Below are 12,210 nucleotides of genomic sequence, written 5' to 3'. Positions count from 1 at the left end.
GGTGGGCTTATAGAGTAATCCGTGCCCACAACTAAATGCTTCTTCGAAACATCGTTATATGTATGACACAAGGAGCCACAGAATATAGCACTAACGCTCAGATACCACCCTCTTACAACAACAGCTTATATCGCTTGTGAGCTGCCTACCCTGTATACTACAAAAATGCATCTACCAAGTGATCCGCTGTTCGTTGAAGTCGAAAAACAAAAGGAAAGTGAACACGCAGCTTGTGTGTGTGATTACCACAACGTTCATTCCTCAACTTCGCTCCGCATTTGTACACAACGGTTGTTGTGTACAACCGGAGCATAATTACACAATGGTAATTGTGCTCCGCATATTATTTTATTTTCGAGAATTATTTTCGCAACTTGGGTTTTTGTCACCGCCGCAATGTTCACATGGTTGAGCGAACTCTCTGGGACGTTTGGCGTGGAATGACCTTGCTACAAGGAGGACAGTAACAACGAAGCACACTACGACGCTGATGTGGAGTGAACCTGATCCAGTTCATGGCTAACAAATGCTGTTTTAGCTTAGTGGCTGTTGCCATCCTCAGCTACTTCGGCCAGCTTACATTTGAGGAATCTCATTTTTTTTCTATTTTCTGGCCTTCCAACTTTCAGGGGTTAGCTTAGAATCGGGGCCAGCTTAGATTCGAGTAAATGTGGTAGTTATCGCTACCCTTAAAATCTACCTCCCGCCCCTGCTGAGCCATACATTTCTCGAGTCAAGCCCATTGTTGGCTGGTTCCGAACTACATCACGAATCTTGGTGAACCGAGTGCTTAATTTGAAATCCACCCTTAAATCACAATTCCTCATCAAAGAGAGCACCCAATTTCCTCAAAAAGACTGTAGTGAGACATGAAAGGCTCAGCACTTTGAGCCGAGCAAACATGTTCAAAGTTGTGAGAGAGAAGTTGTGGTTTTTTGGCACAGCAACCTTTCGGTTATAATGCGCCAGACGCAGGGTAGAATAGTTATGCAACGGTTAAACGATGTTTTTCAAGGTGTTGTGAAGATTAAAAACATTTTAAAAGGACTCAAAGATGCACATAGCCAAAACCGGTGTAGAAGGCCGGTGTCCTAAAAAAATTTGAAAACGTTACTAAAATCCACCAACGGTTCATCACTAAGTAAAAGTGCAGGGTGTAAAGGGATGCAAAAGGTGTATAATGCTTTGAAATGTCTGATGCGTGCTGCTTCAAGGTGTGGGCAGCTTATTAAAACATGGAGTACGGTAAGAGGATCTCCACAGTGGTCACACACGGGTTTCTGTTCTTTCTGGATCAGGAAGCCGTGTGTGAGCACAGTGTGACCTATTCGCAGTCGGCATAAAATAACCTCATAAAAACGATTTCTGTGTCTGCAACTTTTCCATTCAGATAGGTATGGTTTCACTAGGTGTAACTTATTTTCAGTCTGTCTGTCCCATTCAGTTTGCCAGTACATTGTAATGGACTTTCGTATGGTGTTCTGAAGGTCCTGGTAAGGAACCTTGGACTTCGTTATTGCACAATGCTTAGTATCGTATGCTGCTCTATCAACAGTTTCATTTTCTGGAATGCCAATGTGGCTTGGTATCCAACAAAAGACGACACTAACCCCTGACGATGTAAGGCGGCACAGTCGATTTTTTAGCATACCTACAGCCACATTTTTTGAAGGGACAAGGGAGGTCAAAGCACGTATGGCGCTTAAGGAATCTGTAAAAATTGTCACTTTTTGTAGTCCATTTGCTATTACGTCTTCAATAGCTGAGGTTATACCAGAAACCTCTGCAGTGAAGACACTGCCCTCATCAGCTATCCTCTCGGCTACAGTAACTGCCGACGAGTTTACAAAAGCATAACCAGTATGACCAGCAGTTTTTGAACCATCAGTAAAGTAGTGGCAATAGCTACTGTATTTATCCTTAAGTGCAAGAAATTCTTGGCGCAAAAACTGGTGTGGAAAAGCTTTCTTGTCGTATTTTAACAGTGACAGGTCACATTTGACAGCACTATAGTCCCAAGGGGCTAAAGCATCCGAGAAACTCAGAAGAGTTGGCGGGCATATCTTGAAAGAGTACAGAGTCATGTGCTCCGCCAAACGGAGGGCAAGAGGGCGGACCACTCTTGGTTTGTTCTCATAGAGCTTCTTGTACTTATTTTCAAACAATTCTCCGGCACAAGGATGGTCATTTATGCATGCTATTTTGGCTGCATATACTCCACTTAGGTACGCTCGATGGTACTGCAGAGGCCACTCATTGCACTCAACGTGAAGACTATCAACAGGGGAGGTACGATATGCACCTGAGGCAAGTCTGAGGCCCAAGTTGTGCACTGGATCGAGTGAGGTGAGAACAGATTGGCGAGCTGACCCATAAACAATACAGCCATAATCAAGACGAGACCGTTCTGAGCAAACATGCGCGGTCTGAGCAAATTCTGAGCAAATTCTGAGCAAACATGCGCGGTCGGCCCCCCATGAATTGTGCGACAAAATTTTCAATATGTTAAGTGTCCTCATGCAGGTCATTTTGAGTGTCTTTATGTGAGCCCCAAACGTTAATTTGGAGTCATAAATGATGCCCAAGAATTTGTGCTCACTGTGTACTGGAACGAGCATATCCCTGATTTTTATTTCAGGCTTGGCATGAATACCTCGTTTCCGCGTGAAACACACACATGCACACTTCTCAGGAGAAAAGCGAAAACCGTTTTCATCTGCCATCGTTGCAACCGATTGAACGTAGTCTGGATATGTCTTTCACAGACTGATTGGTTACATGACGAAAAGGCAATCTGCAGGTCATCGACGTAAAGGGAGTACATAACCGGTCGAGGAATAGCCTTTGCCAAGGAATTTATTTTAATGGCAAAGAGTGTCACACTTAGCACACTGCCCTGAGGTACTCCATTTTCCTGGCTGAAAGAACGGGAGACTGCATTGCCCAGTCTCACAGTAAAGGTTCGTTCTTGAAGAAAATCTTGTACACATGAAAACATTCGCCCTCTGATTCCCATTGCTGCCATATCCTGCAGAATTCCATACCGCCAAGTGGTATCATAAGCCTTAGCCATATCAAAAAAGACAGCAAGGCAAAACTGGTTGTTAACGAAAGCATCTCGTATCATTGTTTCAAGCCGAACAAGGTGGTCAGTTGTAGACCGAAACTGCCGAAAACCTATCTAAGTAACCTGAACGTTCGAGAACAAAGACCAATCTAAAATTGACTATCGGCTCAAATGTCTTGCACAGACAACTGGTCAACGTTATGGGTCGGTAGCTTGATGGACAGTCGGGTGGCTTGCCATCTTTCAGTAACGGAATTACGACAGCCTTTTTCCATGCTTTGGGCAGCCTACCCGTTTTCCAGATTTTATTAAAGAACTTCAGAAGCACTTCTAAGCAGCTATCATTTAGGTGTTGTAGAAAAGCGTAGTGAATAAGGTCAGGGCCAACAGAAGTAGCCTTGCACTGAGCTAGTGCTCTTTTAAGTTCGTACAATGTAAATTCTTGGTTATAGTCTTCAGTATTGTTGCTAGTATTTTTAATCCTGAGCTTTTCAGCACTAGCCTTATGTCTCATGAACTCTTGTGTGTAATTTGTATCGCTAGAAACATCTGAAAAGTGGGCACCTAAAACATCCGCTTGCGTTTGCAACAAATCGTTCCCACCGTCGGTAGATAAAAGTGGTACCATAAACCGTCTGTAGATGCCTTTGACTTTGCGTACATGGTCCCAGACTTTTTTTGCGGGAGTGGTAGTGTTTATTGTGCTTACAAAGTTTTGCCACGAGTTTCTTTTTGCTTCTTTTCTGATTTTTCTGGCAGCAGCTCGGGCAGCCTTAAAGCTCAGGCAGTTGTCCATGGTAGAGTACCGTCTTAACACACCCCAGGCCTTGTTTTGCTTTTTCCGGGCTTCACGACAGGCATCATTCCACCACGGCTTTGGCTGCTTAGGGATTCGGCCAGATGATTGTGGGACGGCTACTTTAGCGGCTTTGACAAGTTCCTCGCAAATGTAGGCATTTGCTCCGTCTATGGACATACTGCTCATGTCAACTCCCTCAAAACTGACCAGATCCTTAAATTTTCCCCAGTCTGCTCTCTCGAGCCTCCATCGGGGTGGACAGTTTTTGAGGGCTGGAAGTGGCTGCACGTCTCGCAACAAGGCGGGAAAGTGTTCACTTCCGTGTGGATCGTTCACTACACTCCACTCAAAGTCCATCTCAAGCTCTGGCGACCCAACACAAAGGTCTAGCGCAGAAAAGTTTCCCGTACCTGCAGAAAAATATGTCTTGTCTCCATTATTGAACACAAAAAGGCTGTTATTCGTCAACCACTGTTCGATTTGTTTTCCCCGACTGTCGATTTTGTCACCTCCCCATAGGCAGTGATGGGCATTAAAGTCCCCCATAATAACAAATGGTGCAGGCAGTTGCTCAACAAGGTCATTAAGTTCCTGTAATGACACATTATCAGATGGTGGCAGATAAAGTGAGACAACAGTGATCAGTTTGCTGACATAAACTTGTGCTGCAACGGCCTCCAGTGTAGTGTCAAGTTGTATTGACTTTAGAATTGTGCCCTGTGCCACAACCAAAGCCACACCCCCTGAAGCGCGGGTGCTCTCTTCTCTGTCCTTTCTGAGGAGGTGATAACTGCGGAGAATTTTATCATGTCTTTTTGTTAAATTTGTCTCCTGCAATGCCACCACTTGGGGCTCATATTCGTCTATCAACTTGTGTATATCATCAATGTTATGAATTAAACCTCTACAGTTCCAGTGTACGAAGGGAACCCGCATTTTAGTTTTTCGGATGAGGTACAATTAAACTTTTTTTTTTTTTTTTTACTTTTTGCCAGGTGGTTTTCTTGCAGGAGGTTCACTCCTTCAGGGGTCGTGGATGCGTTCTTCCCAGTACCTTTAGAAGGCACGGGTAGGAGAGATGTTGAGTGTCTTCCAGTGCCCCTTTGGGGCCCTGAAAGGGACGAGGTGGAGGGAACAGCCTCCATGGCCTCCTCAGCCGGAGCAGAGAGGGCCGGTGGTTGCACAGCCTCGGGGGCCGGAGCGCGTGCAGTCGGCTGTGGCTGTGCTGGCTGCTGCACGAGGGGAGACTGGGCAAGGGCAAGGTCAGCAGAGCTACACTGCGTCCCTACCGATGCCCGAGGCGGCCCGGCCCCCCGGCGCGCCACCTCGGCGAAAGTGCCTTTTTGCACAAACGAAAAGCGTCTTCGCGCTTCTTGAATTGACAGACCTTCTTTTACCTTGATAGACATTACTTCTTTTTCATTTTGGAATTTCTGGCATTTCCGTGAGTATGCAGGGTGTGGCCCTGCACAATTGATACACTTTGCTTCCTGCGCTGTGCAGGAGTTCGCGTGATGATCAGTACTCGTGCACTTGGTGCACGTCTCTTTGCCCCGACAGCTCTGCAGTGTGTGACCAAACCTCTGGCACTTAAAGCACCGGCGTGGGTTTGGGATGTATGGACGGACTCGATGTACTACATAGCCAAGTTTCAGGGATTCAGGAAGCTTGGTGGAGTTGAAAGACAAGACAAGGTGATTAGTGGGGATGTCAATGTCGTTACGTCGGATCATGATACGCCTGACAGCAGTAACATTTTCCTCTTGCAGGCCCTCTAGGATTTCATCCTCCGTGAGGTCTGCGAGGTCAGGATCTGAAATCACTCCTAGGCATGAGTTTAGGCTTCGGTGAGCCGATACTTTTATAGTTAGGTTTGCTAACCTTTGCATTGCAAACAGTGCATCAGCCTGGGCTTTGTTTTCGCATTCAATGAGGATACCTCCAGAGGACATCTTTGTAGCTTTGCATTTACCGCCGAGGACAGCTTCCAGTTCTTTAGCGACTATGAATGGCGAGGCCTTTCGTAGGGGGCACTGGCTGTCGGTGGATTCGATAACAAGAAATCTTGGAAAGCTTTGTTCTTTTAGTTGGAATGGGACCCTTGATACAGGGTAGCTTACTGCGGTGCGAACTCGTTTCCGAGCCCGATCATGAGGAGGTTTTGTCGTAGCCATAAACTAGCACATAAACATTCAGCAGCCATGCTGGCCACCCACCTCGGAGCCCAACACGGGAACGCAAACTTGCGTTAGCCATACGTGGCCACTATAACCCTGCACAAAGAAACCTAGGGTGGCCATTCACACAGGGTTAACCCTCGCCACCTGGAAGAGGAGATCGGAAAGCAGAAAAAATAGAGGACAGGAAAGATGGAGAAAGAAGACAGGAAAGCGAAAGAGTGGAGAGGGGGACAGGAAAAGGCGACTGGCTGATTCCCCCTCGGCCGGGTCAGTCCGAGGGTGCCGTCTACAAGAAGCGAGGGCCAAAGTGGCGTGTTGCCTCCACCAAGGGGCCCTAAGGTCCACAACAACCTCGGTGTCGGCTCAGCCACCAGGATCCCCTTTTCCCTGGACACGGCTAAGCCACGCACAGCCTAAAGTGTGGGTGGGTCCAACCCACATGGGCTCGGGGTCCGCGGTGTAGCCACTACCGTCACCTTGAACGTACAAGGTGCCCCTGCGGGGTGTTCAAAGTTGTCCCTGTGTATTTGAAGGAACTCACCTCTGCAGAGCATGGTCTTCTTCCAGCTCTGGGCCAACAGCTGCCTGGTTGGCTGTCAGGGCCTCCCAAACAGTGACCTGGCAGGAGAAAGGAAGAAAGGCAATTCTATTGCAAAGTGCCACTCAAGGTATTACTTAGCAACATTTCCCGCACAGGGGCAAAGGGCACACCACACAGCTGTATCTCAGAGAGTGGCCCCAGGGCATCACTTTGTAACCTTTCTGGCATAATACGGGGGTTGCAGCTGAAGAACAGCAGTAATCCAGGCACATAAGCATATCCAGTGGAGTGCTGCGTGTGAATTTCGCTACAGACCCTGAATGCTGCAATCAGTGCATGGAGGATAATGTCATACACGAAACGAAATGCCTCTGAAAGAGAGAGGGACAAAGCTACACTGGCCTCAAAGGTCCACTCGCAATGCACACAACAAAACAGTTTCTGCCCCTGACAACAACTGAGGTGCGGGGTCAGGAGGAGGAAACAACGCTTATAAGCGTGGCCAGGTTAAGCTAGCAGCAATTTGCGGGAGAAGAAACTGCATGGCCACTGTGGTCGCCATTTTACTGCACTGCCCCGGAATGAACTATGGTCGCTGTTGCTTCGTTCATCAGGTGCCACTACCCTTTCCTTTGCCATCGCAGCTACGAAGCTCGGTATCCTGCGTTGCTTCTCATTATGACATTATCTGGTCGCCTGACCGCAGCTGCCCCAATGGACTGTTTCACCTCCTGTATCTATTCTTGCTCCGCGAGCTAGGCCCACCCTATGCGCTTCTCTGTCCTTTACATGCCCTTTGTTGTTTTCTTTTCGTTTAGACTTTCGGAGCACCACGTGTGGTGCAGTACCAGCGTACCTGATCCTCCTCGCCGCCTGCGTCCACGAACGATTGCTCGATGGCGTACTGGAGGAGTTCGTCGTCTTCGTCGTTGACGCTGAATGGTCGGAGCTTGTTCGCGCCTGCACCAGAGCAGAGGGAAGAGAGGGGGAGGAGAAAGCACCGTCTTCTTTGAATACAACAACAGTACAACAGGGCAAGTGCAGTGTACAGTGCCAGCCAAACCTGCTTAAAACTCCACAAATTTTTAACGCAAACACAAGAGACATGACGGACATAAATTGTAGGAGGTGGAAACCAGCTATTCGCACAAAAAACTCTTTCTGAAAAATCTTTTGCTCTTTTGTTGCTAGAAGCAACATTTTCAAGGTCCTGGAAATCAATACGCGTCGTGCAATGGCCGGTCAAGCTGCCAATGCACCATCATGAACGGAACCAGCGTAGAACAGTTGCTGGTCTAACAAATTAAGTTAACAAATTTGTTAGAATGTTGCTGGTGTAACAAATTAAGTTGTTAGACCAGCAACTGTCCTGTGTGTTTCTTCTCTACGTCTCTGTGTCTTCTACGCTGGTTCCGTTCATGATGTCTTTTCAACTCACCCAACTTGCCACACTCCTGCCTACGCACATCAGAATCAATAGTTAGAACCTGACCCTCGCTCACCAGTTATATACCGCAAAAAAGGAGAGCATTAGTTGCTAACCATCGCATTTCTACTACAAAAATGGTTTTCAGCACTTACACAGAATTTTGTGCACGACACTAAAGGCTTGCACCTGTCGTGTCATAAAGGCTTGCCGAGGCTATCATACAGCACATGTGAACAGCTTGGCACCAAGGCCAAGAAGACAAAGGCCATTAACACTACCACAGAGAGAAGCAAGGTCACATGTGCAGCAAAAAGAAAAAGGGCCATGCTACATGCGCAAACCCTCCCCTCCATGAGCATCAGCAGGATCCTTGAGGCTCATAACAGCAGCAGCAACAGCAGCAGCAGCAGCAGCAGCGGTGGCGGCAGCAGCAGCGGCTGTTGGGACTATGAGTGCCAGCTGTCCCAATACAACTTGCACCCAATAAAGACTAGACAGGCACTCGAACAATATGCATGAATGTACGTATCTGTGTTTATGGCACAAGGGTATCCAGGGCCAAAAAGCACCAAAACTGTGTCCAGTGATCCTTCAGTGTAGTGCAATCGGACATGTTGCATTGGCGTTTTTAAAGGGACCCTGCAACACTCTTTGAGCAGTGCAAGTAAACCTGCGCGACGTTTAGATTACACTGCCAGGAATACCTGAGCCAAATATTGCACATGCACGTACAGCGGTGAGCGCGCAAATCGCTGTGAAAGACGCGGAAAAACCAATCGCACTCTTTTCAATTTTCCTTATTATGCATCCCTAGCATGGCCTAAATGACGTCATTGTAGCCATGGCTGTCCTATTGGCTGTCGCTGGGCAACTTCGCGGCTTATTTTCGCATTTCCTGTGACGATCCGCCGTCGTCGCCACTGTGTACCAACCTCTTCTATGCCTGAACCTGTACACATAGTTTTGCTGTTTCTTTTGTTTTGAGTGCGCGCGGAGTTTCAGTGACGGACTCAATACTCCCCTTTCAACGAGACCATTCTACAACTAACGTTTATAGCTTCACAAGCGCCCTGCCAGCCTGAGCGCACGCTTGTGAGCAGGCAACCATGCCTGCTTTTTTGTGGCCCCAGACTGGAAATAGGCCCCTCCACGTTGTGGAGAAAAGGCGAAAACTCCCCCGTCTGTGAGTTATCAAAGGGCGCTGATAACGCCGCAAGCCGCACCCCTCTCCGGGAGAGAGCGCGCAGCTTTCGTCGCGTCTTCTGCGGTCGAGTTGAGGGGCAACAATTATGTGAGATTTCTTATCGCGCGTAGTTGCAGTGATGGTGAACGGATTTTCATAATTCTTGTGGGAAGAGATTGCTGGGACAATAGACTTTACTGAAAAAAGAATTCCGAGTAGTTGATGGTAAGCGCTGCAGGGTTCCTTTAAGAAAACTGCACATGTACACGGTGACGAAAAATTAATTACAAACCTCTTCTTCAACAACAAAAGAGGCAATAACTTTTCTTCCTTCACAGTGAAGCGGTCAGCTCAGATATGAGAGGGTCTAATTTGGGCAGGGAGACTTTGCAGCCCACTGATGGTCCTTTGGGTTTATTATAAAGGAACTGATTACAAGGAATGGGTGGGGTACACTAGTATTAACCTTCCCCGAAGGTGATGGGAGAGCCCTATGTTCCAGGCAAGTGTGAGTGGTGTTCTTCACTTCCAAAGCAAAGACGACACAAATGATTTGATTTGAACAACAAAAATAGTTGCTAAGAGAGGGAGAAACCAAGCAACCACTTGCAGCCATAAGCATTGCAATGAGGAATCAACTGGCCACTCAGTTTCATCGCAAACCTTTAACTTTGCCGACTGGGCTATTAAAAAGTGCTGCGCGTTTGATGCACTGACCAGTAGCGCAAGGCAAGAATTAGCACCAGCAATGTTGACACGCCACAAACGAAGCAACCACACTTTCAGTGCAGAGTTCCTTTTGTTCTTCAATGCACCAGCCATGAGCAGCGAGAGAGAGAGAGAGAGAGAGAGAGAAGAAAATAGACACAATACAAACTTTACCTTTCCCCTAAACTATTACTGTCAGAGAAAATGATCAAACGTGATGGAACGTGGGTCTGTCTGTCAAAAAATATTGTCTGTGTAAATACCCACCGAAAACATGTTGATAATCATACCAGGAAATGGAAGGTGACGAGAAGTTGCTTGGTCCCAGTTTGAATTACAATAGGACACATGATTGGATGCAGTCCTTTCTTAGGCCAATGACCACATTCAAGCCAGGGAGGCCATGTTTCAAATTTAAATTACGGGGATTTAATACACCAAAGCAACACCTGGACTATGAGGCGCGCTGTAGCGGAGTTCTCCAAACCAATTTCGACAGCCTGGGGATCTTTATTGGTGATATCTATATACTCGGGCTGGGATATCCTGGGGATATCTACTTATATACTTGGTCGTTTTTGCTTTTCGCCTTCATCTGAAAAGTGGCCACTGCGGCCGGGATCGAACCCACGTCCTTGGGCTCAGCAGCACGACGCCTTAGCCCCAAAGCCACTGCCTGGTGGCCAAGTGGCTGAAATGTGGCTGCTATTCGCCCAATGCCCTAAAACCATGAATATTTGTAAATACCAAAGAGAACTAACAAAATGGCACCCATATTCACACTGATAACATAAAACCACTCTTCAAATCTTCGAGTCTCAAAAAGTCACAGCACTGCATACGTAGGTAAGGCACAAGCCTCAATACGGGACAATGCTTTGTTGCTTGAACGACATCAAGCATTTGTGAAAAGCAGGGGCATTTTCTGGCTACATCACCTTATAACTTCTGAAAATTTCTCAAATGTAGGGACGCGTGCTTAGGCAGTAGAGATTAAAAATTTGTGGCAGCGGCCCAAGATGATGGACCCTCCTTTTCTTTTTTTATTCTGTGGCTTGGAAATTCAACTCTGTACCGCCAAGACAAAAATGTCAATCCCATCCGGAATGGTCTGGCTGCTGCGTGCCAGTTAGAAACCAAGTGTGCCCATCGAGTGTGTCCCATTTAACAGCAGCAACAGTCAATAGTTTACGGAGGAATACCCTGGCTGGCGGCAACAGCATGGCACCATGCCACCGTCCATCAATGCCCGCATTACCACAGTGCATGCTCCGCACTCTGGAGGGAAAAAGAGCGCAGAAAACATGAGCGGTGTTGTGCAACTTGCACGGGGCCGGGAGCTGTGTGTTCTTAGGTCTGGGCGTCCTTTGGCCCATACCTACGCATTCAGTGGCCCTCTGGCACCGCTGAAGGGGGCCACCCACCCCTGAGGTGGTATGAGAGTGATGTCCGGCATGATAGCGACGTGCGAAAACAGATAGCATCGGTCAGGCTGCCGAGGGTGACGTGACAGCTGTTGCCACCCCAGCACTTTGGAACCTGATGTCAAACCCGCGGCCACACAGGACACTGGGGCACTGCCTGCTTTTTGCAAGCAACAAACAGCACTTGCCTGAATGTAAGAGGTGTGGAGCTCCACCCCATCTCTTTTTTCCCCCTGACAGCTGCTCAGCATTACCCCACTACACAATACTCAGAGATGAAAAGAATTCTGGTAGTACCAACCATAAGAAGCTTCACATTCAGGGTGACGGAAACAAAGAATCATTATAATGGGCGCCAGGAGCGCTGGACACAGACTATATCTGTGTCTAGCACACAAGTAGCACTGAGCCAAACATTGGCATCAGCAGCACAGATGTAGCCCTAATGTGGATGCAGGCAGCAGATAGCGCTTGAGCTGAATCCAACAAGATTTCCCAGCTTTTCCTGCCCATTCTCGCCAGGGCCTTGTAGCCGCGAATTCCACGCGCATGCTTGGCCTCTGCGCGCATTCCTGCCTGTGCCATGCACGTGCACTACAGACTGCGTGTGCTGCTGCAAGAGGGCGTGGGTCGGCAGGCACGAATCAACGCACCTGCACACGAGTAAGCTGCTTGCAATTCCCCGACCTTGTCAGTTGGGCAGCGCAGGTGTGTTTCTACACTGTTCACAGGTGTAGGGGTGGAAGTAGGGAGAGGGGCGAGAGGACAATGGTGGGGTGAGAGTGGAGGCCCTGAGGGCTTCTGTGAACACAAGTAATGACACGCTGCTGTTGCTTAGGTTAGGGAGAAGTTTGGGACACTACAATTAATGTGACGGCT

General features: G+C 47.8%; 1 protein-coding gene across 2 annotated transcripts in view; it reads right to left on the bottom strand.

The window, feature by feature from the left end:
• Positions 1–12,210, bottom strand: part of LOC144172884 (ankyrin repeat domain-containing protein 13D) — a 57,328-nt gene that overhangs the window by 7,110 nt on the left and 38,008 nt on the right. For both annotated transcript variants that reach the window (XR_013323124.1, XM_077701469.1), the window contains 2 exons: positions 7,444–7,547; positions 6,588–6,664 (listed from right to left, as the gene is read on the bottom strand). Coding sequence is in view for 1 of the 2 variants with exons in the window: in XM_077701469.1 (XP_077557595.1) it covers positions 6,588–6,664; positions 7,444–7,547 (181 nt within the window). In the remaining variant the exon portion in view is untranslated. The remainder of the gene's footprint in view (positions 1–6,587; positions 6,665–7,443; positions 7,548–12,210) is intronic.

Source organism: Haemaphysalis longicornis, unplaced genomic scaffold (genome assembly GCF_048455015.1).
Source record: "Haemaphysalis longicornis isolate Haplotype H1 unplaced genomic scaffold, Haemaphysalis longicornis Haplotype H1 scaffold_263, whole genome shotgun sequence".
NCBI lineage: Eukaryota > Metazoa > Arthropoda > Arachnida > Ixodida > Ixodidae > Haemaphysalis > Haemaphysalis longicornis.
The sequence above is the reverse complement of the archived record's forward strand: the minus strand, read 5'-3'. Positions and strand labels throughout refer to the sequence as shown.